We start from the raw sequence: 27727 nt of genomic DNA on the forward strand, positions 1-27727 counted from the left end.
AGGGTAATAAAAAGCACTGGGAAAAGAAACAGCAAACACCTAAGAAAGATGGGGGACAGTCTCCGCAACCGGAGACCCCGCAGAATAGGTATAATCTCAGGAATAGGGATAATTTGAAGACGCCTGATAGATATCAATATACTGATACACGCCAATCTCGTTCCTTTCAGGACTCCTCGGACAAGAGAAGTGAGAGAACAACTACTTTCGTTTTGCAAGTTATTTCCATGTAAAGACTAAATCACCTTAACAGAAAGCAGTAACCCAACTACGTATTTCAACTACTACTGTACAAAATCCAAACTTAACTTCTAAATGATAGCCTTACTCGCTAGGGCTACTTTGAACTTACACTATAATTACATTATTATGTATGAAGAATCCCAAATACTTAGACATTGAAGGTAGATAGAGCCCTGCAGTTCTGACGAATGCACATACTACAGACACAAACCTGTTTAACTGATACATCCCGTAGATGTTAAGAAACACACAGGTAAACAGCCAGGTTAGTTCAACTCTAGAGAAAAATATCAGAAAGTATGTGTTCACGTTTAAATAAATTGCTGGATAAGCATCGGAATCTTCTTGGAGATTATGAAAAAATGAAGATGTAATCTTAAGTAAAAATGACAAAATCTTTCTCTATATGATATTTAATGATAAACAAAACTTTTTAAATTATGGTTCCTGTGTAACTTTGGAGAACTGGTAGAAACACAGAACATAATCGAATTCTCTTCTCAGCAAGCTGTATTTATCAAACAACAATAATGTGACGAACGAAGAAGTGAAAAAAAAAAAAAAAAAACGGAAGCAGCATGCCTTCTCGAAAAAGAAAATAGAGAGATTTTTTCTATTTGGTAAACATTCTTCTTAACGACAATGTTTGCTTTACTTATACTATAAAAGAATTGAAAAGTAGTAATGTCTAAATCATAAAAGTTGCTAATATAACATTCAGATACAAACCTTTTATCTGTTACTTATGCAGTTGAAAACAAATAAGGTTTAGGATTAACTCACATTGTCCTCTCTTTAACTTTATTTATGATGCAAGCCCTTTGTACTCTTCTTCATACTCACTCCCATTGGAGCTTTCATCTGAGGCCAACGGAGACAGAAACGCGCTTACCTAAACAAAATTAAATGTCATACAGCCTTAGATTGCCAGAACATATACACAAACAGTTGCACTTCTTCTCTGCCGTCAACAAGCTGATGAGAAGGCTATTTTTTGGTGGCTTGGCAAATATAATGCAGCCCACTCTTATCATTGGCTGTTGCCAGCCAAGTAGTGTGAAATGGTGTTTCAGAAGACTTAAAGTGTGGTTTGACGGCTGAGGAATGAGGAATACGATTGATGGAAGATGAGAGGGTTGAGAAATAATGGTGATGGATGATGACTGAGGGCTAAGGAATAGGATTGACAAAAGATTAGTAAGGAATATGAATGAAGAGCACAAAGAGGAACGATGACATAGGGAAGAGGCATAAGAATGATGGATGATGATTTAGGGATGAGAAATAATAATGACGGATGATGGCTGATGAATGAGGAATAAAAATGACCAATGATGAATAAAAAATACAAATAAGCAATAATTAATTAGGAATAAGAATGATGGATGATGAATAAGATATTATGAATGATGGGTGATGAGTCCTGGTTGAGAGACGAAGGCTGTGGGATGAAAAGTAAGGGTGACAAATGAGGAATGAGGAGTGTTGGATTATGAAGTATGATGGATTAGGCTAGACGAGTAACAGTGATAAGTGAGGGTTGAAGGAGGAGAAGTAGGCATGAAACTTAAGGAAGGAGGAAGTGTGAGGAACAATAGATGAGTGATTGAAGAGAGGTGAACAGTATGGATGGCTGATATTAAGGAGTGAGAGTGTCTTAAAATACAATGCTGTATTGGTGGGGTTGGATAACGTAAACAAAATTCTGTTCCCATCCAAGTATGCAGATTATTATGGGGATAGACCTTTGTTTTGTAATACAACCTAAGTACCTTTCTTATAAAACTGTACTTGTGCATCACCATTTTAGATGTCTTTACTTGTTGGTTCTGATAGGAATGGGTGCACATTCATGTGCAGATTTGTTTTAAAAAGAGCTTTATTGATTTTCTGAATATCTCAGGTTTTAAGTGGCATTGTATCCTGAAAGAGGAATATTCCATTGTACATCGTCTCAGGGATTAGGAAAAACCCATGAAAGCAATGATAGTAGTTCAGACACTTAGGGTGGGCATAGGATGTCGTATAATTCTCTCCCCCCTGTAGAGTACTCCGTGGAATTGCAACATCGTGGAGCATCTTGTATGCTCGCTCCTGGATCCAAAAGCGCAAGGATAGAGACTCAGAGCAGTCTACGGCCACATTAATGTCGCTAAACAAATCCATAACATAACATATGACTCCACCCACCCCCTTTTGGTCTGCTTGAATGTTGGTCATCACTCTGAATCTGTCTTGAAGGTCTAGTTGACAGAGCTTGCATCTTCCTACCCGGTTAGCCCAAGTGCCCTAAATGGGGAAAACCCGGTACAAGCTCCCTGCCAAAGCTCCCGCCCAATCAAGTACCCTCCTCCCTGGAGGCAGGAGGATCTTGTTGCTCCTGCAGGTCAGAGATAATAGCTGACAAAGCTCGCAGGTCATCCTCCAAGCAGTTATCTCTGCCAGCATGTGGCATTCGTACCTCCTCTGCACTCGCCCATTCAGCTACATCTTTCATCCACTCAGCGTGGGTAGGGGTTCCTCGGCTGTGGCCATGCAATGACTATCCGTCTTTTTGCTAGGATGAGTCAGAGAAGGCGAAACTTCCTGTTCAGATACTTCCTAGCAGGCAACAGAAGCAGACCCAATAGCACTGGTTGAATTTATAGCTGTACGTCCCACCCTGAGGATCTATTAATAGTATGCAACACAGTACTCCAACAGGAGGAAAAGGAGGGGCAGGACCATAATATACGCAAGAAATCCGCTGTTTGTGCTCCACAACAGGGACAATCGATAGGCATAGATTGTATGCAATGTTTGTGGGTGAGATATGTCTGGTGTATAAAGTTATATTGTAGGAGTTTGAAGTGGGTATGGAACGGACTGTCCGCACCCCTCATAGATCTGCACTCAGTCCCTCGCCAGAAATGGTTCCCCAATGATAATTTCCCATTTTGTCTATATGGGGAGCACTGCCTGTGGGAGGTCAGCACCTAATGCTCAGTAGAAGTGGGAGACCAACTTATGTCCCCAGCCATGCTTAGCATGACTGACAAAAAGTCAGATCTAGCCAGCTCATCGGGGAAGCAAGGCCACATCTTGGACGCTGTGCTGGAGATCTTCATGTACTGTAAGTACTGTCTCCCCCCCCCTCAACCCCTAAGGAGAACTTGTAATGAAGTGCTGCTCTGTGTAGATGTCTCTCATGGCTTAGCACCCACCATCCTTTCATCTCTGTACAGACATGGAGTCTGTGATTTTCAGAAAAGGTTGTACCACACACAAAGGCATCTCTGGGACATGCAGAGCATGACGGATAATCTGTCAGATCAACCCCTCCCACACTACCAAATGAAAATGTGGGGGAAGGGAGGATGGACCCGCCGTCCTGCCATCAGCAGCACCAGTAAAGTCCTTCCCTCGTTTGTGTCCTGCAGTTCATGTGCAGATGGCTGTTTGCATACAGAGAGTTACTGGTAAGGTTTGTTCACAATTATTAACGTTTTACTTGAGAAGTCAGGCGAAGTTGGCTCTTGCAGGATGCTAACTGGGAACATATCACTGCCTAAACCTGTCTTAATGTGTATGATGTGGTGCTGCAAAATACATTTTATTCTGGGTACTAGGAGACAAGCTATGACCAAATTGTTAAAGGTCAGAACTGGAATTGCATGAGCACCAATGAAAGCAATAGTTTCCTGGTTAATGCTCAAAGTGGCACAGGATTTTGGGACACTTATAGAAGGGCTTTCTAAAGATGGCTCACAGCTTTGGTTGGTTGCCTCATCACACTCCCTCAACCACAGTAGCTGGAGACTTACCCTTGAGTGAGCAGACTGAGTTGAGGACAATTTTGGTACTGCAGATGGATAGGATGTGTCTGTTCACATGCACTAGTTAGAAGTCTGATAAGTACCCTAGACGTTCAGCTCTTGCATGACAAAGAAGGTTCTTAAATTCAAGAAGATTACTTTTTGTGGTTCCGGAGTTAACACATTAAATAGAGAAATCTTGTTTCCTGATTCATACATTTTCTAGCCCCTAAAGTCACAAGTCTCTAAAATGGACCAAGTTGTGTTCAGACTGGAGGAGCACTGGTAATTAGTTGTTATGGCCTCCAACCAATTTTCTGGTTTTACCTGACTTGTTGAGGAGGAGACGCATATGTTAACTTGAGGAGACACATTTGCTACGCTGACTAGGGCGGAGTGTATTGGAGGCACATCAGAGAGTCCAGGAAGTAGGTCGGGAGCTGCGAGCCGCATAACCCGTGGACCACAAGCGGCCCTTGAGTGAGTCATGTGCGGGCCTGCACGGAGACCTGGAGCAAACTGAAGTGGGTTGTTTGTGTCTGTGGCTGAGAAGAACACACAATGAGAGCCTACTGCTCGGCGTGCTGGAGTCTTGTTGGGGATTACCTTACGAAGTGTGTGTGGAAGATAGGCCCCTTGGCTGCTAGAGCTGTTCTTACTACCCTAACCACACCCTCATATTGTACTCAACTGATGCCTAATTCTCAGCCCAAGCCAAGCTAGACCAGGTTCAGTCAAGGTGCTGAGCTGATCTAGCACGAGGTGATCCTACAGACTAACATACCCTCACTCCCTACATAGTGTCACAGGGTTTCCAGAGGGTTTGGAGGCACAGGAGCATTGGCAACAGAGAAACAATTTGTATCTGAGCTTGAACAGGGATTATTGTTGAACTGTTTGTTTAGACTACTGTTTGAAGGGCAATGGAGCCACTAGGCACTAAGAAGCATCTAAGCATAATAAGGAGCACCAAGGAGCGATTAATAAGGAACGACTAAAGGGGACTAATGAGAAAATTATAAAATCAGTGTGAAATAGCCGGGTGTGGTGCAGCAGGTGGTGTGTGCTGATTGCCGTTGTGTGTCCTTGCAGTGAGAGGGGTATAGGTCATCACCGTCTATCCTTTACACAGCACATTAGCTGTAGGGGAGCCTCGCAACACTTGCAGAAGCGGCCAACCTAGGCATCGGTGTGGCTTGCGGTGTCTGACCTGGCCCCTCATGTGCATCGCTACCCCTGGTCTCACTCCCCTTAGCAGTGCTTACCTACCTCTGCTAATAATACTGATTTCTGTCACCGCCTTCTAACATCGCCTGTTACAGTGAATCACCTGTGGTAAACTTCCTGTTATGTCCACAGTACCATCAGAAACAAACAAAAAAGACTATATTGCCCTCCATTTGATTTTTGACTATTGCTGGTTACTGACCTTTACCCATAGTATCCATCAGCATCTGGAATACCACTGTGCGATCTGATTAATTATCAATTAACCAGATCATACAAGGCGAACGCAAAGAAAGGAAATTCCTCTGATAGGCTAAAAGCTATGAGACATTCACTGAGAGTGTACAATCATCTTCTGACATCTCAACCAAAGGGCAGTAGGATCACGACAAGGGCCCGAGCTATATATATTCGAGTCACATAGTATTACAAGATGATGCTTTGGGAGATACTGGTGAAAGGAACATCGTCATCTCCCTTCCAGCTGCCCTCATTATGTACTACCTTTGTGAATCCTCTGAGGGCACCAAAGCAATGGTCATGCAAGCAGGGGGAGAACCAAAATTACAAGGCACTGTGATATTTGCGTCTCCTATAAGACCATAGAATCTTAAGGGTCACTGCTGGCTAGACAAGAGGAGTGCAAAGTGATGAAGAAGATTGTTGGACACAATGTTACGTCCACTGTGGAGGATCTCCATAATAGGCCTGGCCCATCTTGTCAGGAAAACAAAGCAGTGATAGACCAAAAGAGGAAAAGGAGTATAAATACAGAAGCAACTGGGAAATTGTATCAACAAAAATAAAGGGGACAACAGTAGGATCCCTTCAAGACTCCATATAGTCATCCCACCAGAAAAAAGAATGTGCAGATTGTTCCTCTACATGCAAGTATTTTGATGACCTTGACAACTGATTCAGTGTCCCCTATAAACCACAACTATACCCTACCAGATCTTCCTATATTACCTACTGCAGGGTTCTGCAAAGTCGGTCCTGGAGAGCCGGGTCCATGCCAGATTTTTTGCATATCCACATTTAGAAACATGTAGATTCCTGAAACATCTTTTTTCTAAATGTAAATATGCAAAAAATCTGGCATGGACCCTGCTCTCCAGGACCGACTTTGCAGAACCCTGACCTATCGCAAATGAAAAGAATGTAGGGAAAATTTGCGGGTGTATAAAAATGCCAGACAGCTCCATTAACGTCAATCAGTTCTGTCACCCTAAACATTCTACGGAATCTGCTTGTTGGAGATGGCAAATACTCTAAAATTGACTTTGGATGCAGGGAAGAATGCAATGTTGATACTACTTGACTTACCCGCTGCATTTGATACCATCTCCCATTACATTTTGCTCCATCGTATCCAATATTGTGGGATTTCAGGATTTGCTTTGTCCTGGATTAAATCATTCCTTATAGATCGCAGACAATTGGTCCTGTTAGGACCATTTTCATCTACAGAAATGATAGTGACATCAGGGGTTTCACAGGGCTAATCTTTGAACCTTGTCCTTTTTAATATGTTCATAACCCAGCTGATATCCCTGATCACCTCCTTTGGGATTTAAACCATCTCTTATGAGGAAGATACACAGCTGATCTTGTCCTTGGATAAGGCATCTGTAGGAAAGTACCCTCTTTCTTGGCATGGCTACCCCCCTTTTTCTGCCTGATGTCAGTGTGTTTGAATGTGTTCACTGGGATGCTGCTAACCAGGGCTTTTCTCTCCAAAAACTCTGTATCTCATCCCACAATTGGCACACTGGTGCTCCATTATAAATCCCTAGTATAAGGTACACAGGGCATTGGGGTTCCAGGGGATCCCTATGGGCTGCAACATATATTTTGTTACCCATAGGGAGCCCAAGCAAAGGGTTCTGGAGGACTGCTCTGGAGGACTGCCATTGCAGCCCGCGTGAAAAGGTGCAAACACCCGTTCACTGCCACTCTTCGCTGCACCAGGTCACTTATAAGTCACCCCTATGGGAGGCCTTCTAGCCCAGAGGTCAGGGTGCAAAGTACCTGTGTTTGAGGGCACCCCGCCATACATAGCAGAGGCATGAACTCCAGGCCCATTTTCCCAGGCTTTGTGAGTGCGGGACGCCATTTTACACGTGTACTGGACATAGGGCAATACCCTATGTCCAGCTACATAATAGTAACTCCGACCATAGGCATGTTTAGTATCAGAACATATTAGAATAATACCCCAGTGCTTTTGCAAGCATTGGTTGTATGATTCCATACACTCTGGGGACTCCTTAGAGGACCCCCAGTATTGCCATTACAGCCTTCTGAGGGTTTCCAGGCAGCACAAGCTGCTGCCACCTCCCAGACAGGTTTCTGCCCTCCTGCTGCTGGAGAAACTCAAGCAAAGGAAGGCAGAACAAAGGATTTCCTTTAGGAGAGGGGTCTTACACCCTCTCCCTTTGAAAATAGGTGTTCTGAGGCTTGGGAGGGGTAGCCTCCCCAAGCTACTGGCAATGCTTTGAAGGGCACATTTGGTGCCCTCCTTGCACACACCAGTCTACACTGGTTCAAGGACCTCCAGTCCTTGCTCTGGCATGAAACTGGACAAAGGAAAGGGGAGTGACCACTCTCCTGTCCATCACCACCCCAGGGGTGGTGCTCAGAGCTCCTCCAGAGGGTCCCTGGGTTTTGCCATCTTGGATTCCAGGTTGACTGGGAACTCTGGGAGCATCTGAGTGGCCAGTACCAGCAGGTGATGTCCGAGCCCCCTCCTGATAGGTGGTCACCCAGCTAGGTGACCAATCCCCCTTTCAGGGCTATTTACGGTCTCTCTTTTGGGTGGTTCCTCTGATTAGGATTGCAAGACTCCAGCAGGATCCCTCTGCAACCTCCACTTCGACTTCTGACCAAAGAAACTGCATCTGGACGCTCCAGGACCCCAAAAACTGCAACACCCCTGCTCCTGCAGGCACCAACTGCAACGACGACCGCCTGCGCGGATCCCTTCTCCTGCTGAGCTGTGTCGCTCCTGCATCACAGGTGGTGGACTGAAGTGGTCCAGATGGTCCTCTCATCCAGCTGTCCAACTTGGGTGGAGGTAAGCCCTTGCCTGTCCACGCAGGACAGTCCCCCCCGTGCACTGCGTTTGTAGCTGCCAGGTCTTGTTGGCATTTTTTCCACAAGATCTTCAGGCATCCTGAATCTCCAGCCCACAGCACTCCATCCTGCGATGCACAGCTCCCTGAGTGGTTCTCTGGTGGCGTGGGAGCCTTTTTCGTAGTGCTGCATAGGCCCCTTCCTCGACTTTTGTGTCCCCGACCTGTGGGTGCTGCCTGGGCTTCTATGGGCGCTCTGTGTTCTTGGCGGCCCCCTGTGACTCCCCACTCCTGGGTAGAGTAGACCTGGTCCCCGGCAGCTCCATTTTCTGCTAACCGCAAATTTTGCGTGTGCCAAGGCTTGTTGGCAGAATCCAGAGACGCAAACCCAACTGCAATCCTCCTTCTGGCGTGGAACATCACCTGCATCCTCTGGGAACTCGACTTTGTCTTCTTGGGTGCGGTGCTGACTCTCCTTCTTCATCGTGGGTAGGGGCTCCTGCCCTTCCTGGACTCTGTTGTGCTTCTTGGACTTGGTCCCCTTCTTCCATCGGTCCTCTTCTCCAAGAATCCACTGTTGGTGTCTTGCAGTCTCTTCTGGGTTTTGCATTATTCTTCTTTTCCTCTAAGTGGGTGTTCTGGGGAATTTACTGTGTTTTAGTCCTCCTTTCCTGGTCATTGGGGTGGGTTGTGGTACTTACCTTTGGGCTTTCCTAGTACTCCCAGCTCCCCACTACACAGGACCGACATTCGCACTCCACTTTTTTAGTATATGGTTTGTGCTCCCCCTAGGGCTATTTCTCTCCATTGTGATTTTCACTAATTGCCCTGTTTTCTAACTGTATTTATGCCTATTTCTGCATATTAGTGTATATGATTTGTCTGTTACCTCCTAAGGGAGTATACCCTCTATGGTATTTTTGGTGTTTGTGTAACCAAACTAAAGCACCTTCATTTTTGTAACACTAAGCCCTCATTATGATATTGACTGTAAAAACCGCCTACCTCTGTGCCGACGGACGCCAAAAGACAGTTGCAGCGGCTACCAGCCATCCGCGGTATTATGACCACTGCCGGATTTCCGCCACAAGGATGGCAGATATCCAGCTGTGGCCATGCTGGTGGATGACGGTAAGGTGGCGCTGCTGCCACCGGCAGCGCCACACAAGTAGCCCGCCGCCGGCTGTATTATGACCCATAATACGGCCTGGCGGTGTTCTGCTGGCGGATGCTGCTGGTGGCAGCAGCACCCCGTCCTGTCTCCTGCTGGAGGACCCCCTAAACACAGGTAAGTGGGTGCTCCGACAGGGGATGGAGGTGGGGGAATGTTGTGTATGTGTGTGTGTGTGTGTGTGTGAATCTTTGTGCATGTGTGTATGCGGGGGGGTGTTCCGTGTTGAATGTGTGTTCATGTATGGAGGTGTGAGTGTGTGTATGTTGTGTTCTGTGAATGTGTGTATGTATGAAAGTGTGTGTGGATGTGTGTGTGAATGGATGTATGCATGCGTGGATGCATGTGGGACTGGGTGTGTGTATGCATGTGTGAAGGGGGGTGTGAATATAGGGGGGAGTTTGAGAGGGTGGGGAAGACCTCTGTCAGTGACAGGGAAGGGATTCCCTGTCACTAATAGTGCTTACCGCAATGGTTTTTGTGGCGGTGAGGGTGTCATGGAAACCATGGCGGCAGGCAAGGTCATAATCCCGCAGGTGGTATTGTGACGGCCGCCGGGCTGCAAATTGATATCTCCAGCCCAGGGGCTGTTACTGCTGTGGCGGTCGGTGTGGTACATTGGCGGTTTGGCAGTACTTTCCACCATATTACCGCCGAGCGCCAGGGTCATAATGAGGGCCTAATTGTTTTATTTCATGTGTGTAAGTATTAAGTGTGACTACAGTGGTAGGCTTCTAGACACTGACCACACTACACTAATGAGGGATACCTGGACCTGGTATAAGGTGTAAGTACCATAGCTACTCACCACACACCAGGCCAGCCTCCTACAGCATCGTTCAGTTCAGAGCTTAATTTTAAAAACTGCCTCACTTCAGTTATCCGGTGGATGCAATCCAATCACTTAAAATGTAGCTCACATAGAACTGTGATCCTGCTGGTTGGCACTTCAAATCATTTTGATCTGGTTTTGTAGTGGCCTGATCTGGCACCCACTGCTACGGTTAGATCGTTAAGAATTTGGGAGTAAAATTTGATGTCACCTTGTGTTTTCAAGACTATATAGAATGTGATACGCTTAGTGAGGGGATGAAGAGAAAAACAAACTGATAAAATCCCCTACCCAATTTTTGAGGGGAAGATCAAAGTAAAAATGATAAATGAATCCCCGACTATATGACATGAGAGCGAACAAAACACAATCAATTATGCCCCAAAAAATAAAAATAAATTTACAAAAAAAAAAAGGTACAAAAGGGGGTACGTGATTATTAAGTAAGAAAAACCTCCAAAACGGAGCATCAGAGTTGGCCATTCCCACCATACAAAACATCACCCCCCTGAATCAGCGACCTGAAATGGAACAAAATAACAGTTACAACAGACATTAGTGTAAAACAATTGCATTTAACTACTTTAATCCCATATGGTGCCCACTTTGGAGATGATTGTATAAACGGATTACCGAGAGATGCAGATTAGCACCCAAACACAATATTGCAGCAAAATCCAGAGGTACACCCCCAACATGAATCTGAATGGGTACAACTAGTATTAGGACCAACAATGATAGACGACGCTGAACACCTCTGTCCGGTCCAGCAGACAATAAAGCACCAGAATTGATGACTCATTGCAAATTTATTGTTGTATTTTCAAATCCAAATAACTTCAATCCACTAAATAGTAGGTGCCTATTAAATCTTTACCACATGGTCCCAGCACTACGAGTCATCACATCTAGTGACATTTAGGGAATGTGACTAGAAGACAAGGGGGCTTACGCGAATCTAGGAACAACCTAACCTTCAAGTTCGAGTTTGTCTTCAGCAACGTTGGCAGACTAGTGCTCCGACACCTTGACGATCTCCATGTAACGGGCATAGACAAGTTACAATTCAAAAATATTACAAATTTGAAAAAAGATGTAAAATCATCCAATAGTTCCACCTATCGACCAGATGGGACCCAGTGGCAAGCTGGGAGAGACAAATCTACAACCTGGGGAAAAATTCTAACCCATAACCAGCTACTAGCCATGGGTTATGAAAACCTGAATATGACAACGATTCATGCCAACTTGAGACTGATCTATCACCCAGATCTGGGTTAAGTGACTGAGGTTGAAGCAATAAATACTGACCAACATGTTTGTCCCACGTGCTGGGAGGTAGAAGTACAAAGAAAGTATTGGAGGAAAGAAATTGAAACACACAGATTGGAAGTACACACGGGAAGGATGATCTTGAACACAGTTCACTTGACACAATAATCATTTCTAATAACAGGGACACAAACTATATCAACATTTTGTCATGGAACATCGCTGGATTAAGGCCAAAAAAGGAGGACAGTGACTGGGTGAAGTTTGTAAATAATTTTACTATTTTTTGTTTTTCACGAAACATGGTATTTATTCAAGATAGTCCCCAGGGGTTATTCCGTACCCCTTCTGTTAGACAGAAAGTGGGCAGAATGCGTGGGAGTTTGGCAATCTACATTGTATGTAAATTAAACTGTGAGATGGCCCAGTGTTCCACAACACTAGTAGGTTCCCCCTTACTCCATGTTAGGCTGCTAAAACCAAACAAGGAAGTGGCTTTCATGGATATAATTAATGTTTAAATTCCAGCAAGATGGGGGAAGGATGTTCAGTTGATATGGTCCAATATGATGATTTGTTTAGAGTCATTAAAAAGTCAAAGCCTTTTGGCATGGGGTAGGCCAAGGCTGAGACGTGCAAACTTCTCCTTTTGATCTGTGGGGATTTCAATGTCCACCCAGGATGGAATGTTGAACAACGAGATTCTGATGGAGGAATGTTGTTTGAATGTACCAGCACCTGATATGGGTTGGGGCAACAGAAAGGGCAAGGCAGTTGTAAATCTACTACTGGAGATGGGTCTTAGGCCATTAGATGGCGAGACCATTTCTGACTCCTCAGCTAAAAACATTAGATCATAGATTATGTCCTATTCAACCTTGAGAAGTGGGCTAATGTAAGTGACATACTTGTAGGGAGGCGGGTAGAAAGTGATCATGAACCTCTCATAGTGAGACTTGTAGTTAGGGTCAGTAATGAATGGATTCAAAGATACAGAGAACCTCTACCGTCTCCCTATTGAACTAGTTAATAATAAGAGAACAATGTGCTGTAAGTATGATAAATATGTACCTGAGTTGCCACAACTGAAACTTCTATTATATAGGATGGGAGAAGTCTTGTATACTGGCCAGGTGGTAGGAAACAACATTATGTTGGGCACTTTTCAGGCATTACTAACAAAGATTAATCTAATGTGGACACACCTGGTTAACTGTACTAACCAAAGTCAAGTCAATAATAACATAGACTTGCTTAGTATGACAGGAAAATCGACCAGGAAAAAAGCTGAGTCTCACAGGCCCTTATTCATCGACACTGTGAAAGGCAAAGCAAAATGTATTTTCAGACCCGCAGGCTGGCTTACAAGCAACTGCTAAAAATCAAGAAAGTTAGTCAACAGCTCTTGTTATGGGAGGAACTGAAGCAGGCAACAGCCCAAAAGAACCCCAAGTACTTTTGGAATTAGTTGGCAATGTTGAAAGAGGAACCACGAAGCACATACGCAATCATATCGGTCCAACTAACTTGGAATATCATTTTAGTAACTTGTATAGGGTGGGCAAGGAGGGTACCAGGGCATCCATTAGATCATGGACATGAGTGCAGGGACACCAGTCTAAGCGAGATCGCTTGACTTAAAATTTTAATTTAAGACCAGAAGTTGAGCGAGCACTCCTACCTATAAAATGAAATAAGGCATTTGGCCCAGATGCTGTACCATTGCAACAATTTCAACAAGGCCAACACATCCATTGCACCCAAGCTCCAACACACCCACAACTGTTCCATAGAGACAGCCAGCTTCCCAGAGAACTGGAAGCATGCCGAGATCTGACTGCTCTTGAAAAAACCCACAGCTGACTCCATGGACCTTAAGAATTACTGCCCCATCGCTCTACTGCCTTTCCCAGCCAAGGTAATCGAAAATGCCATTAACGCTCGGCTCAGCTCTGTAAGCACATCAGGAACAACAACATCATGGCTACCTCCCAATCAGGCTTCAGGAGCAATCATAGAACGAAGACCGCCCTCCTCGCCGCACCAGATGACATCCGCTCGCTCCTGGACACTGCCGATACAGCAGCCCTCATCCTACTGGACCTATTGGCCGCCTTCAACATGATCTCACACCTCACCCTCCAGGCTCCACGCAGCCGGCATCTGCGGAAAGGCCCTACAGTGGATACGCTTCTTCCTGTCTGGCCGAACACAGAGGGTCAGACTAATACCTTACCTGTCAGAACCTACAGAGATCACCTGCGGAGTTCCACAGGGATTCTCCCTGAACCCCATACTCTTCAATGTCTACGCAGCCCCTCTCGCAGCCATCATCTGGGACCACAAAATGAATATCATCTCCTACGCCCATGATACCCAGCTGATCATCTCACTGAGCAAAAACCCCACTAGTGCCAAGAAGAATTTCCACAACAGGATGGAAGCTATCGCTGTCTGGATGAAGGACAGCTGCCTCAAGCTCAACTCTGACAAGACCAAGATCCTCATCCTGGGACCATTCACATAAGCCTGGGATGACTCCTGCTGACCAGCGACCCTTGGCACCCCCCTCTCACCCCAACAAACTATGCATTCAACCTTGGCATCATCCTGGACTCATCTCTCACCATGACTCGCCAAGTCAACTCAGTCACATCCTCCTGCTTTCACACACTCCGACTTCTCCCAAAGATCTACAAATGGATCCCAAAGGACTGCCACAAAGCTGTCACCCATGCCCTGGTTACCAGCAGACTCGACTATGGCAACGCCCTCTATGCCGGTACCACCTAGAAGAATCTTAAGAAATTACAGCACATCCAAAATGCTTCTGGCAGACTCATCCTCGACATTCCCTGCTGCAAACATCCCTTCAATCACCTAAGAGACCTCCACTGACTCCCTATTGAGAAGAGAATTAACTTCAAGCTCCTTGTCCACTCTTACAAAGCCCTCCAGGACCTAGGACCCGCCTACCTCAACCACTTCATCACCATCTACTTCCCCCCTAGACCTCTCCACTCCGCTCATCAAGCACTAGTCACTGTATCCCATATATGGAAGACATTGGCTGGTGGGAGATCCTTCGCCTACCTCCCAGCAAAGAGCTGGAACACCCTGCCCCTGCATCTCAGGCAGTCACCATTGCTACCCCAATTCAGGAAGGACCTTAAGTCCTGGCTCTTCGACTGAAGCTCACAGGACAAGTCCCCTTAGCGCTTTGAGACCCTTACAGGTGAGTAGTTGTGCTTTATAAACCCTGATTTGATTTGATTAATCTTATCTTTGCAGCAAAGGAGGAAAGATTAAGCATTTTCATGGTTTATAAAAACTCAGTTAACAAAAAAACAAACAACTGCAGCTGGAGCCCGGTTCTGCAATTCCCAATTGCTCTCCCTCCCCCCGTGCCCCTGTCTGCCCCATCCAGCCAGACCCCTGCGGCGGAGTAACAAACCCCCAGGCCAGGCATGACTTATCTGGACTGTGTCAGAAAGGGAGACATGGTGGTAGTTCTACGGGCAGGACATGAGGCACACATCCAGACCACCACAATGCCCCAGTGTGGCTCCTGGAGTCAGGGTGTCTCCATCGGCCCTGTGTACAAGTGCTCTGAGCTCAGATAGTATTGCGTCTCTGTCGGAAGCCAACAGGTATTTGCACAACCCCAGCTTATCCTCCATCCGTAATGGCACCCCTTCTGCCTATGCCCACACCGCAAGAGACCGCATCCACGCCTCAAGCAAGGGGGGTTCGAGAACTTCCACTGTGATAAGACGTTTGGCCGACAAGAGGACTAAGGGGGTCTTATGATCCCCAGCGGTTTAGACCGCTATGCCGGCGGCAGGTGAAAAGACCGCCACCGGCATGGCGGTCTGAACTGCCATATAAAGATCAGAGGAAGGGCCGCTCGACTGCCAGGCTGCCGCCGAATGGCAGCCTGGCGGTGGAGGGAATCATTGTCCAACAAGGCAGCGCTGCAAGCAGAGCTGCCCCTCGGATAATGATCCCTTCTGCACCAGCCTTTCCCTGGTGAGTTACCTGCCAGGGAAAGGCTGGTGGAAGGGGGTGCTCTGGGGCCCCTCTGCAGTGCCCCATTGTGCAGGTCACTGCCCGATTTACGGGCAGTGATCTGCCCCACGGGGGCAGCTGCAGTTGCCGCACGGAGGCATTGACCACCGGCAATGTCCCAGCCATGCATTCTGCTGTGCCATTAGGCAGAAACAATGCCGGCCCAGCAGAATGTTCTTTATGCGGCCGGCGGGGTCCAAGGGGGGCTGGCAGTCAGTGAAATGACCGCCAGCATGAACACGGCAGTTAACACCGCAGTGTTCATATGAGGGCCTAAGTCTAGGAACCTTGAGGTCACTTTTTGTTTTTTAGCTCTAGGGAACAAGCCCAATATACATGCTTTCCATGTGTGCAGTGACGAGCGCGCCGTGCACGCAAAAAGCCAAGCCGACACACCCTGCCAATAGGAACGCAGACAAGGGCAGGACCACAACATGTGAAGCGGGTCTTCTGCTACCAGCACACATCAAGGACAAGCTGCATCAGTGTAATGGAGGTACCGGCTGATTTTGGCAGGGGTGAGATAGGCCCTGTGCAATATGGAGAACTAGATCAAGTGAAATCTAACGTTGCACTGTAAGTTAGTAGGGCCCTCTAGGACTGCAACCCACTCTTTATCTGTGCACAGTTGAGCGAGGTCATCTTCCCTGCTGGCCTGCGGGGTGGCATGTGTGGGGGCAGCATGAGTTTGCAGCAAGCTGGTGAGCCAATGCAGCAAATGCCCATCCATTCCCATGACCTGCAGATACTGTACCTCTAAATGTGACGGTTAGGTGGAGCGGTCTCCCCAGTGCTGAGTCAGTTACGCTAGTAAAGAGTTGTACATAAGAAACTGACCTGGCGACAAGCCACTGTCCTCTGCCAGCACAGCAAAGGGGGCTAGTGCACCGTTGTTATACAGATCTCCCAGCGTGTATATTCCAACCGCGTGCCCAATATGGCTAGCGCTGGTGCACAAAGAACTTTTGTACACGTGAGATGTAGACTCCTATGGTAGCAGCGATGCGCTATGCCCAGCAGCAGGGGGTCTGGTTCCCCCACGTTCGTGATTGGGTGAAACAAGTGAGATACATTGGACAGCTTCCAGGGTGGCAGAACAGTAGCCGTGTCCGACAACTACAAGCCGTAGAGCCACTTACCCACCCATTGCAGTTGGGAGGCTAAATAATATTGCTCCAGATTCGGCACTGCAGGGCCACTGGGATACGGCAGTGAATACCATTTCGCTAGTGCTACTCTACAGCGGTCCTTGTTCCAAATGAATTTCCTGATCTTGGGTTCCAATTCTAGAAAGAATTTGTCTGTGATGTACAGATGTAAATTGGAGAAGTAATATAGCAACTGTGAGAGGACCACCATCTTCAGGAGGGCAACTCGCCCCATCACCAATAGTGGCAGCGTCTGCCAGAAGGCCATTTGAGCTCGGATAGATGTAACCACACGCTTGAGATTCCCGTTGTGAACAAATCCACCATAGAATGATATACACGGACACCCAGGTTTCAGAACCTCCTGGGTTGCCAAGGGATGGGCACACCGGAGAATGCAAGACCCGGATCTCGCATGTCCAATGTAAAAAGGAAAAAGCATGACTTTGCCTAGTTCATGCGCAGACCAGACAAAGTGGCAAAATGCTGTAGTCTGACAGTGACTTCTTCAAGATTGTTGCCGATGTCTCTGAAATACAGAAGGAGATCATCCGCATAAACGGACACAATATATGGTCTGTCACCCAATGGGATACTCAGGCTTCCCCCAGATGACGGAATTTCGCTGCAAGGGGCCTTATTGCTAGCGAAAATAGCAATGGGAAAAGGGGGCAGCCCTGGTGGGTCTCTCCGCCAATCAAAATCGTTTTGGGGACGATCTAGACAGTCTTGACTCTGACTCTTGACTCTGATCAGGGGCTAAGTATACAGCAGCTACACCAGCTGTAAGAGGTGCAGCGTAATACCAGCAAATCAAAGGCATTCTCAAGATCCAGCAGAAGACACTGACGGCCTCACGCCAATTTTTGTGTAGAGGACTTAATGACGCAGAATAAACGCCTGAGATTCAAGGAAGTGCTGCGTTCTGCCACAAGCCCATTTTGGTCAGAGCGGACCACCGTAGGCACCAAAGGCACCATTCGAGTCACCAGAGTTTTTGCCAGGATCTTGTAATCTGTAGTAAACGTTGCCAGTGGCCTATAGACCAGAGGCCTATAGACCAGCATTGCTTAATACAGGCTTCACTGGTGATGGTTTGTGTTAGGTTGTGAAACATCTTGTCTTTTCCTACCACTCTGCTCTAACTACCCTATTATTTAACAATATATATATATATATATATATATATATATATATATATATATATATATGTTCGATGGCATATGTTGCTGCAGATACACATGTTTGGCACAGTCCGCTGCCTGGTGTTGGGCTCGGAGTATTACAAGTTGTTTTTCTTCGAAGAAGTCTTTTTTGGTCACGGGACCGAAGGACTCCTCCCTCTTCGGCTCCATTGCGCATGGGCGTCGACTCCATCTTAGATTGTTTTTTTCCGCTGTCGGGTTCGGACGTATTCCTTTTCGCTCCGTGTTTCGGTTCGGAAAGTTAGTCAGAATCTCGGAAGAAAGCGTCGGTATTGTTCCGTTCGGTATCGGGATAGTTAGGTACATCGACACCGATCATCGGAAGACTTTGGGGTAGCTTCGATTCCCCCATCGGGGCCTGGTCGGCCCGACCGCGTGCGACATCGAAGCCGATGGAACGGACCCCGTTCCGTTTCTGCCCAAAATGTCACAGTAAGTATCCTTATACAGATCAGCACTTGGTCTGTAACTTGTGCTTGTCCCCCGAGCACAAGGAGGATACCTGTGAGGCCTGTCGAGCCTTCCGGTCCAGAAAAACACTCCGGGACCGAAGAGCCAGGCGTCTACAAATGGCGTCCACGCCGACAAAACAACGTTTCGACGACGAAGAGGAAACATTCTCGGTTCCGGACTCAGAATCCGGAGACTCCCACGTCGAACAACAGCAACAAACTGTGAGTAAGACGTCGAAAAGTAAAACCATCGACAAAACGAAAGCCCAGGGGACGCCACTGCCAACAGGCCATGGCTTGACCCATAAAACAGGCGACCCGTCGAAGGCACCGAAAAAGGGCACGCCCATAGCGAAGACACCCGACTCCGGTCGAGGGACCGCCATGGAGCAACCTCGGAGCCGAGATAGCGGCTCCGAGAGACAAAAACAAGATACCGGCACCGAAAAACATCGGCACCGAGAATCCATGCCGAAAGGAACAAAAATTCTGTCGGTGCCGAAACCGAAAAAAGATTCTCTCTCGGCGCCGAAAAATACCACACCTTCATCCTACTCAGAGGAACAAGGAATAAGTGACCAGATGCACAGATTTGGACAAGAGCTCCAAAGTGTAGAATCAGACTACACACAAAAGAGACTGTACATCCAGCAAGACACAGGGAAGATATCAACCCTTCCCCCAATAATGAGGAAAAGAAGGATCAGTCTCCTCAAGGATGACGCACAACCACAAGCCAAAGTGGTTAAAAAAGTCACGCCTCCGCCCTCTCCACTACAACAGGCATCGCCGGCACAAACACCGCCACAAATGCACTCACCAGCGCAAACTACCATAAGTCAAGATAATCAGGATCAAGACGCTTGGGACCTATATGACACCCCAGTGCCGGACAATGATCCAGATTCATACCCCACAAAGCCGTCACCGCCAGAGGACAGTACCTCATACTCACAACTGGTGGCTAGGGCTGCAGAATTCCACAATGTCCAACTGCATTCCAATCCTATAGAGGATGATTTTTTATTTAACACCCTCTCGGCTACACATAGCCAATATCAATGTCTCCCAATGCTACCAGGGATGTTACGGCACGCAAAACAATTTTTTGAAGAGCCCGTAAAATCAAGAGCCATCACCCCAAGGGTGGATAAAAAATACAAACCACCACCCACAGATCCAGTGTTTATTACTTCGCAGTTACCACCTGACTCCGTAGTAGTAGGGGCAGCTCGCAAAAGAGCAAATTCCCATACATCTGGCGACGCCCCACCTCCGGACAAAGAAAGCAGAAAATTTGATGCGGCAGGAAAAAGAGTAGCATCACAGGCAGCCAACCAGTGGCGCATCGCAAATTCTCAAGCGCTGCTGGCCAGATATGATCGCGCTCACTGGGATGAGATGCAACTTCTCGTAGACCATCTTCCCCAAGAATACCAAAAAAGGGCGCAGCAAATAGTTGAAGAGGGACAAACGATCTCAAACAATCAAATCCGCTCTTCACTGGACGCAGCCGATACTGCAGCGAGAACAGTCAACACTGCTGTCACCATAAGGAGACACGCTTGGCTCCGCACTTCAGGCTTCAAACCTGAAATCCAGCAGGCTGTCCTTAATATGCCCTTCAACGAAAAACAACTTTTTGGCCCTGAAGTGGACACAGCCATTGAAAAACTTAAAAAGGACACAGACACGGCCAAGGCCATGGGCGCACTCTACTCCCCGCAGAGCAGAGGCTCTTTTAGAAAAACTCCATTTAGAGGGGGGTTTCGTGGCCAACCCACAGACACCACCAGCCAACAAACAAGAACCACACCATATCAGGGTTCCTTCCAAAGGGAAGGTTTCAGGGGATATAGAGGGGGTCAATTCCCAAGGAGTAGGGGAAGATTCCAGACTCCAAAAACACCTCCACCTAAACAGTGACTTTCAAGTCACGCAACCCCTTCACTCAACACCAGTGGGGGGAAGACTAAGCCAATTCTACCAATCTTGGCAACAGATTACAACAGACAATTGGGAATTAGCAATAATCCAACATGGCTATTGCATAGAATTCCACAAATTCCCACCAAACATCCCTCCCAAAACACGCAAAATGTCACCACAACATTTAGAACTTTTAGGACTAGAAGTTCAAGCACTACTGCAAAAGGATGCAATAGAGTTAGTACCAGTACAACAAAAAAACACAGGAGTTTACTCCCTGTACTTTCTAATTCCAAAAAAAGACAAAACATTAAGACCAATATTAGATCTCAGGACACTAAATACCTACATCATATCGGACCATTTTCACATGGTCACACTACAAGACATCATTCCACTGCTCAAACAGCAAGATTACATGACCACATTAGACCTAAAGGATGCGTACTTTCATATACCAATACACCCTTCTCACAGAAAGTACCTACGGTTCGTATTCAAAGGAATACATTACCAATTCAAAGTGTTGCCATTCGGAATAACAACTGCACCAAGAGTGTTCACAAAATGTCTAGCAGTAGTAGCAGCACACATCAGGAGACAACAGATACATGTGTTCCCTTACCTAGACGATTGGCTAATCAAGACCAACACAGTAAAAAAATGCGCAAACGACACCACATGTGTCATACAAACCCTTCACAAACTGGGGTTTTCCATCAACTATACAAAATCACACCTAGAACCGTGTCAGACACAACAATATCTAGGAGCAACCATCAACACATCAAAAGGAATTGCCACTCCAAGTCCACAAAGAGTGCAGGCATTCCACAAGGTAATAAGTGCTATGTTTCCAAACCAAAAGATACAAGCAAAATTTGTGCTAAAACTTCTAGGCATGATGTCATCATGCATAGCCATTGTCCCAAACGCAAGACTACACATGCGACCCTTACAACAGTGCCTAGCATCACAATGGTCACAGGCACAGGGTCAACTTCAAGATCTGGTGTTGGTAGACCGCCAAACATACCTCTCGCTTCTATGGTGGAACAGCAAAAATTTAAACAAAGGGCGGACATTTCAGGACCCAGTGCCTCAATACGTTATAACAACAGATGCTTCCATGACAGTGTGGGGAGCACACCTCAATCACCACAGCATTCAAGGACAATGGGATATACACCAAACAAAATTTCATATCAATTACCTAGAACTGTTAGCAGTATTTCTAGCGTTAAAAGCCTTTCAACCCATAATAACACACAAATACATTCTTGTCAAAACAGACAACATGACAACAATGTATTATTTAAACAAACAAGGAGGAACACACTCAACACAATTGTGCCTCCTAACACAAAAAATTTGGCAGTGGGCGATTCACAACAACATTCGCCTAATAGCACAATTTATTCCAGGAATACAAAACCAACTAGCAGACAACCTTTCGCGAGACCACCAACAAGTCCACGAATGGGAAATTCACCTCCAAGTTCTGAACAAGTACTTTCAAATTTGGGGAACACCCCAGATAGATTTGTTCGCAACAAAAGAAAACTCAAAATGCCAAAACTTCGCATCCAGGTACCCACACCGCGAATCACAAGGCAATGCTCTATGGATGAGTTGGTCAGGGATATTTGCATACGCTTTTCCCCCTCTCCCTCTCCTTCCATATCTAGTAAACAAGTTGAGTCAAAACCAACTCAAACTCATACTGATAGCACCCACATGGGCAAGACAACCTTGGTATACAACTCTACTAGACCTTTCACTAGTACCGCATGTCAAACTACCCAACAGACCAGATCTGTTAACACAACACAAACAACAGATCAGGCATCCAAACCCAGCATCATTGAATCTGGCAATTTGGCTCCTGAAATCCTAGAATTCGGACACTTAGACCTCACACAAGAATGCATGGAGGTCATAAAACAAGCTAGAAAATCTTCCACTAGACACTGCTATGCATCTAAGTGGAAAAGATTTGTTTACTACTGCCATGCCAATCAAATACAACCATTACATGCCTCTACGAAAGACATAGTAGGATACTTACTACATTTGCAAAAAGCAAATCTCGCTTTTTCATCTATAAAAATACACCTCGCAGCAATATCTGCTTACCTACAAACTACTCATTCATCGTCTCTATTTAGAATACCAGTTATTAAAGCATTCATGGAAGGGCTAAAAAGAATTATACCACCAAGAACACCACCAGTTCCTTCATGGAATCTTAACATCGTCTTAACAAGACTCATGGGTCCACCTTTCGAACCCATGCATTCCTGTGAAATGCAATATCTAACCTGGAAAGTCGCATTTCTCATTGCAATCACATCCCTCAGAAGAGTAAGTGAAATACAGGCATTTACCATACAAGAACCATTTATTCAAATACACAACAATAAAATAGTTCTAAGAACAAATCCAAAATTTCTGCCAAAAGTAATCTCACCATTCCATTTAAATCAAACAGTAGAATTGCCAGTGTTCTTCCCACAACCAAATTCCGTGGCTGAAAGGGCACTACATACATTAGACATCAAAAGATCACTAATGTACTACATTGACAGAACAAAGCTAATCAGGAAAACAAAACAACTGTTCATAGCTTTTCAAAAACCACACATAGGAAATCCAATCTCTAAACAAGGCATTGCTAGATGGATAGTCAGATGTATTCAAACATGCTATCTTAAAGCCAAAAGAGAATTGCCTATTACACCAAAGGCACACTCAACCAGAAAGAAAGGTGCTACAATGGCCTTTCTAGGAAACATTCCTATGAGCGAAATATGTAAGGCTGCAACCTGGTCTACGCCTCATACATTTACTAAACACTACTGTGTAGACGTACTAAATGCACAACAAGCTACAGTGGGCCAAGCTGTACTAAGAACATTATTCCAAACTACTTCAACTCCTACAGGCTAAACCACCGCTTTTAGGGGAGGTAACTGCTTTATAGTCTATGCCAAACATGTGTATCTGCAGCAACATATGCCATCGAACTGAAAATGTCACTTACCCAGTGTACATCTGTTCGTGGCATTAGTCGCTGCAGATTCACATGTACCCTCCCACCTCCCCGGGAAGCCTGTAGCCGTTTAGAAGTAGATCATAAATCTTAAACATCTGTACATTTGTAAATAATTATTATAAACTCTTAACGTACATACATATTCCCTCCATTGCATGGGCACTATTTATAGCAAACAACTCCATCCTCACCCTCTGCGGGGAAAACAATCTAAGATGGAGTCGACGCCCATGCGCAATGGAGCCGAAGAGGGAGGAGTCCTTCGGTCCCGTGACCAAAAAAGACTTCTTCGAAGAAAAACAACTTGTAATACTCCGAGCCCAACACCAGGCAGCGGACTGTGCCAAACATGTGAATCTGCAGCGACTAATGCCACGAACAGATGTACACTGGGTAAGTGACATTTTCAATATATATATATATATATATATATATATATACTCTATTTTTTAACTCGTTTACTTATTGCCGTTCTCTGTTTTATCGTTTAAATGAGGTATTATATGTTATTTATTTTGCCCAAGGACTTGCTGATTTTATCTACATTGTTGTATGGAGCACTTTATGAACAGCACCTCCCTCTGTTCAAGCAGAATATGTTTTATATAAGGTTTGCTCTGAAGAGGGTATTTAAAAGAATGCTTTTAAGTCTTTTTCAGTTGATACGATAAAACTAAATTGATTCATGGCTGATTACTTGTTTCCGCAAGCAACTTTGGTCGTCTTGCAAAAAACGATTAGGAAATGCAGTGTTTCCTGTCAAGCTGTCTATCTGCCCTTGATGTTTAGGATGCCACCTCATTGGTAAAAAAATGGCATTTCATGTCTTGCACCGTTGCTGAGGAAAGGCTGTCTTCTCTCTTAAAAGTGACATAGGAGATGCATTCTCTTCTTGCATTAATTTGAACTGAAAAATTAAACTAGAATCAGTGATGCCAAAAGTATTGAAGATAAAAAAATTCCAAATGCAATATCGTGTGCAACATGGATCTGTGACTTTTCAAAATAAATCACTGGGAATTTCCGTGGGATGGAAAAATATAACTTGTGTTTATCAAAAATGTGATTTGGACTCTGTATAGACACATGTTCCTATTTAAAAACTGAAAGAGATTGTGTTTAATTACTATTTATGGCAATGTGTTATATCTTCTGATGTTTTAGGAGGTTTTTGTTTGTGTCATTTCATACACAGTTTCTCATTCATTTCCTCTTTTATCGTTTTGGGACATATCTCAGGAACTGTCCGTAAGCCTTTTATGTTTAATGACTATCACTTGGCATACCCTTAAAATGAAGGGCACATTTCGAAGAGGAGTTTAGGATTTAATTCTGGAATTACATCCAGTCAAATGTTACTAGTTTGCAAAATGATTTGCAGGAGAAAAACATAAACTATTTTACAAATGAAACATCAGTATTCATTTTTACAAAATGCTGAACATTTCAGTTGATCTATTAGCGTGTTAGAACATTAAACTGTTGTTTGCATATCTCCCATTTGTTTTAGCGCTGGAATCCAGTAACAGGCTTTTGTGAGAAGTTAATGCCCAGTGACCGGTGGCAGTGGAGTGATGTTACTGGCTTGAAACATCAGCAGCTTGATAGTTTTGAACTGGCATCACCGCATTGGGAGTGGGAATCTGATTGGTATGTGGATGAAAACATTGGAGGCGAGCCAACAGAAAAAGGAGTAAGTGTATATAAGAGCTTGATAAATTGTGAAACTAATTGGAAAGCAAGCTGTATTTCTGTCAGTGGTTTAATCGTTCAGCCCAAGAACTATCCTTTTCTTTGTTTCCAATTGTAATCTAGCTCAGGTTTATAGTAGCAAAGCAATTGCAGTCACTTGGATTCTTAGTGGTTGTGGTGAGATTGGACAGTAATCTCTTTTAAAAAACATATCAACAGCTATCCTCTATGCTAGGCCACCATCGTAATCCTGCATACTTGCTAATAGCTCCAAGAGATAGTCCAATGGCTGAGTGGCAGTGTGTATGATCTAGATTCTCTCAACTCAACTCCTCAGAATTGGTTGTAACTCTTGCATCGCTTTACAACTTTTTCCACTTGCTATTGCTACTTCAAATTATAATTCAATAGTGGTTGCTAAACGTTGAAACAAATTAGGCGTAACATTACCCCTATTATCAAGTGGATTGAGTTGGGCAGCGGACAAGCCCCCATTACATGGCTTCAATTTTAAAATTAGACCAAATAGCACAGTTTCATGCCTATTTTCTAACAACGTTTACCAAAGTGGACCAGATTTTACATCTTGTTCTGAGGTTACATTTTTACATTACTAAGTGGTGGCCCTGGAAGACATTATGCATGTGCTTCTGCTAGCCAGAAATCTGTATCCTAAATTGGAGCAGTGATAATTCTCAAATATGGCAGTAGTTTGCTTATTATGCCAACTGGTAATGGGTGCTGCTGAAATGCACCAGGTAATTCAGTTTTTCAGTGACACTGCTCATATATAATCGGCAGTGAAATTTCACTACCACAGCAGCCTAGAATGCCTTGTCAGTCAGTTGTGTTTATTCCAGTGTTGCTGTTAAAACATTTAGAAGTACATTTGTTAGAAATGGGGTCTCTGGTTGGCAGCCAGTATGTACTCTGTCCAAGCAGGGACCCTCACTGTATTCGGGGTAAGGGAGATACACACCTTGGATAACCCCTGCTCACTCCCTTGGTAACTTGGCACAAGTAGTCAGGCTTATCTCAGAGGCAATGTGTAAAGTAGTTGTACCAACACACACAGTAACACAGTAAAAACACCACAAAAATATTCAACACCAGTTTAGAACAAAAGACAATGGGGGTTATTACAACTTTGGAGGAGGTGTTAATCCGTCCCAAATGTGACGGATATACCACCAGCCGTATTACGAGTTCCATAGGATATAATGGACTCGTAATACGGCTGGTGGTATATCCGTCACTTTACCGTCACTTTTGGGACGGATTAACACCTCCTCCAAAGTTGTAATAACCCCCAATGTTTTTCTGAGTAAAACAAGACCAAATTGGCAAAATCCAACATACACAAGCAAAGTTATGAATGTTTAAAGATTAAACTTCAATATAGCGCTTAGAAACACAAATGCTTCAATTTGGTGGTATCATTGCGTCGTGACCGAGTCGTTGCCAACAATCCGATGCCAATGGCGTTGGTCACGGAGTCGCACCGGCCCCCAGGTACAGTGCCCTGTGAAAATGAGGAAAGAAGCTGGTGCTTTATCCGGTGCAGTGTTGGTTCCAGGGCTGCAGACCAGAGGAATGGAGGCATTGGTGCGATGTGTCTGGTCCTTGCTGCGAAGCTGTGGAGATGAGGCGGAGTTGGTGCGAAGTGTTGGTTCCTTACACTTCCGGGAAAGTCGGGTGTCACGGACATCAGTGACACAGCACTTCGGTACTCACGGAGTTGTGGACTTCAGCGAGGCTGCAGTGGAGTTGGGCCTGTGGGGTCGGTCGGGGTCGTGGCACTCCAGCAGGGACCAAGGCTTCAGTTGCAGGTAGCATTGCGGGATCTGGCAGCGGCGTCAGTCCGGGCTTCGTCCAAAGCCGGTGCACTTGCCTTTTCTTGGTTTTTCACCAGCTTTCAACCCAAGGGCCCAGAAACTGGAATAGGCACCACCTGGCGAGTGAAAGTCCACAGCAAGTGAACCCAGAGGCTGCTAGAAGAAGTCTGTGCTGTCCCTGAGACTTCTTAACAGGAGGCAAGCTCAGCCCAAGCCCTTGGAGAAACTTCACAAGCAGGATACACAGCAAAGTCCAGCCTTTGCCCTCTCTCAGGCAGCAACTGCAGGCCAACCCAGCAAAGCAGTCACAGCGAAGGGGCAGTACTCCTCCTCCAGCTCTTCAGCACTTCTCCTTGGCAGAGGTTCCTCTTGATCCATCGGTGTTCTGAAAGTCTGGGGTTTTGGGTCCACTACTTATACCCTTTCTGCCTTTCAAGTAGGCAAACTTCAAAGGAAAGTTTCTGTTGTTGACATGGTCCTGCCTTGCCCAGACCTAGCCCCAGACACACACCAGGGGATTGTAGACTGCATTGGGTGAGGACAGGCACAGCCCTTTCCGGTTTGTCAGCTCCCCCCTCCCTACACCAACCCTGAATAACCAGGTTTTGAGCAGTTGGCGAAAGGAGAGCTCTTGACTGGTCAGATGAAGATTGAGAGGAAGGGAGTTCCATAATATGACTCCTAGATAAGTCACAGAACTGACACCCCATCTGCCTCTTTTTACTATAGA

General features: G+C 45.5%; 1 protein-coding gene across 3 annotated transcripts in view; it reads left to right on the top strand.

Annotated features, from left to right (window-relative positions):
- TECPR1 (tectonin beta-propeller repeat containing 1) overlaps window positions 1-27727 on the top strand; it is a 428339-nt gene that overhangs the window by 42917 nt on the left and 357695 nt on the right. For all 3 annotated transcript variants that reach the window (XM_069210138.1, XM_069210137.1, XM_069210139.1), the window contains exon 3: window positions 24981-25163. In XM_069210138.1, the coding sequence (XP_069066239.1) occupies window positions 24981-25163 (183 nt within the window). The remainder of the gene's footprint in view (window positions 1-24980; window positions 25164-27727) is intronic.

The sequence above is a fragment of the Pleurodeles waltl genome, chromosome 10, assembly GCF_031143425.1.
Source record: "Pleurodeles waltl isolate 20211129_DDA chromosome 10, aPleWal1.hap1.20221129, whole genome shotgun sequence".
NCBI lineage: Eukaryota > Metazoa > Chordata > Amphibia > Caudata > Salamandridae > Pleurodeles > Pleurodeles waltl.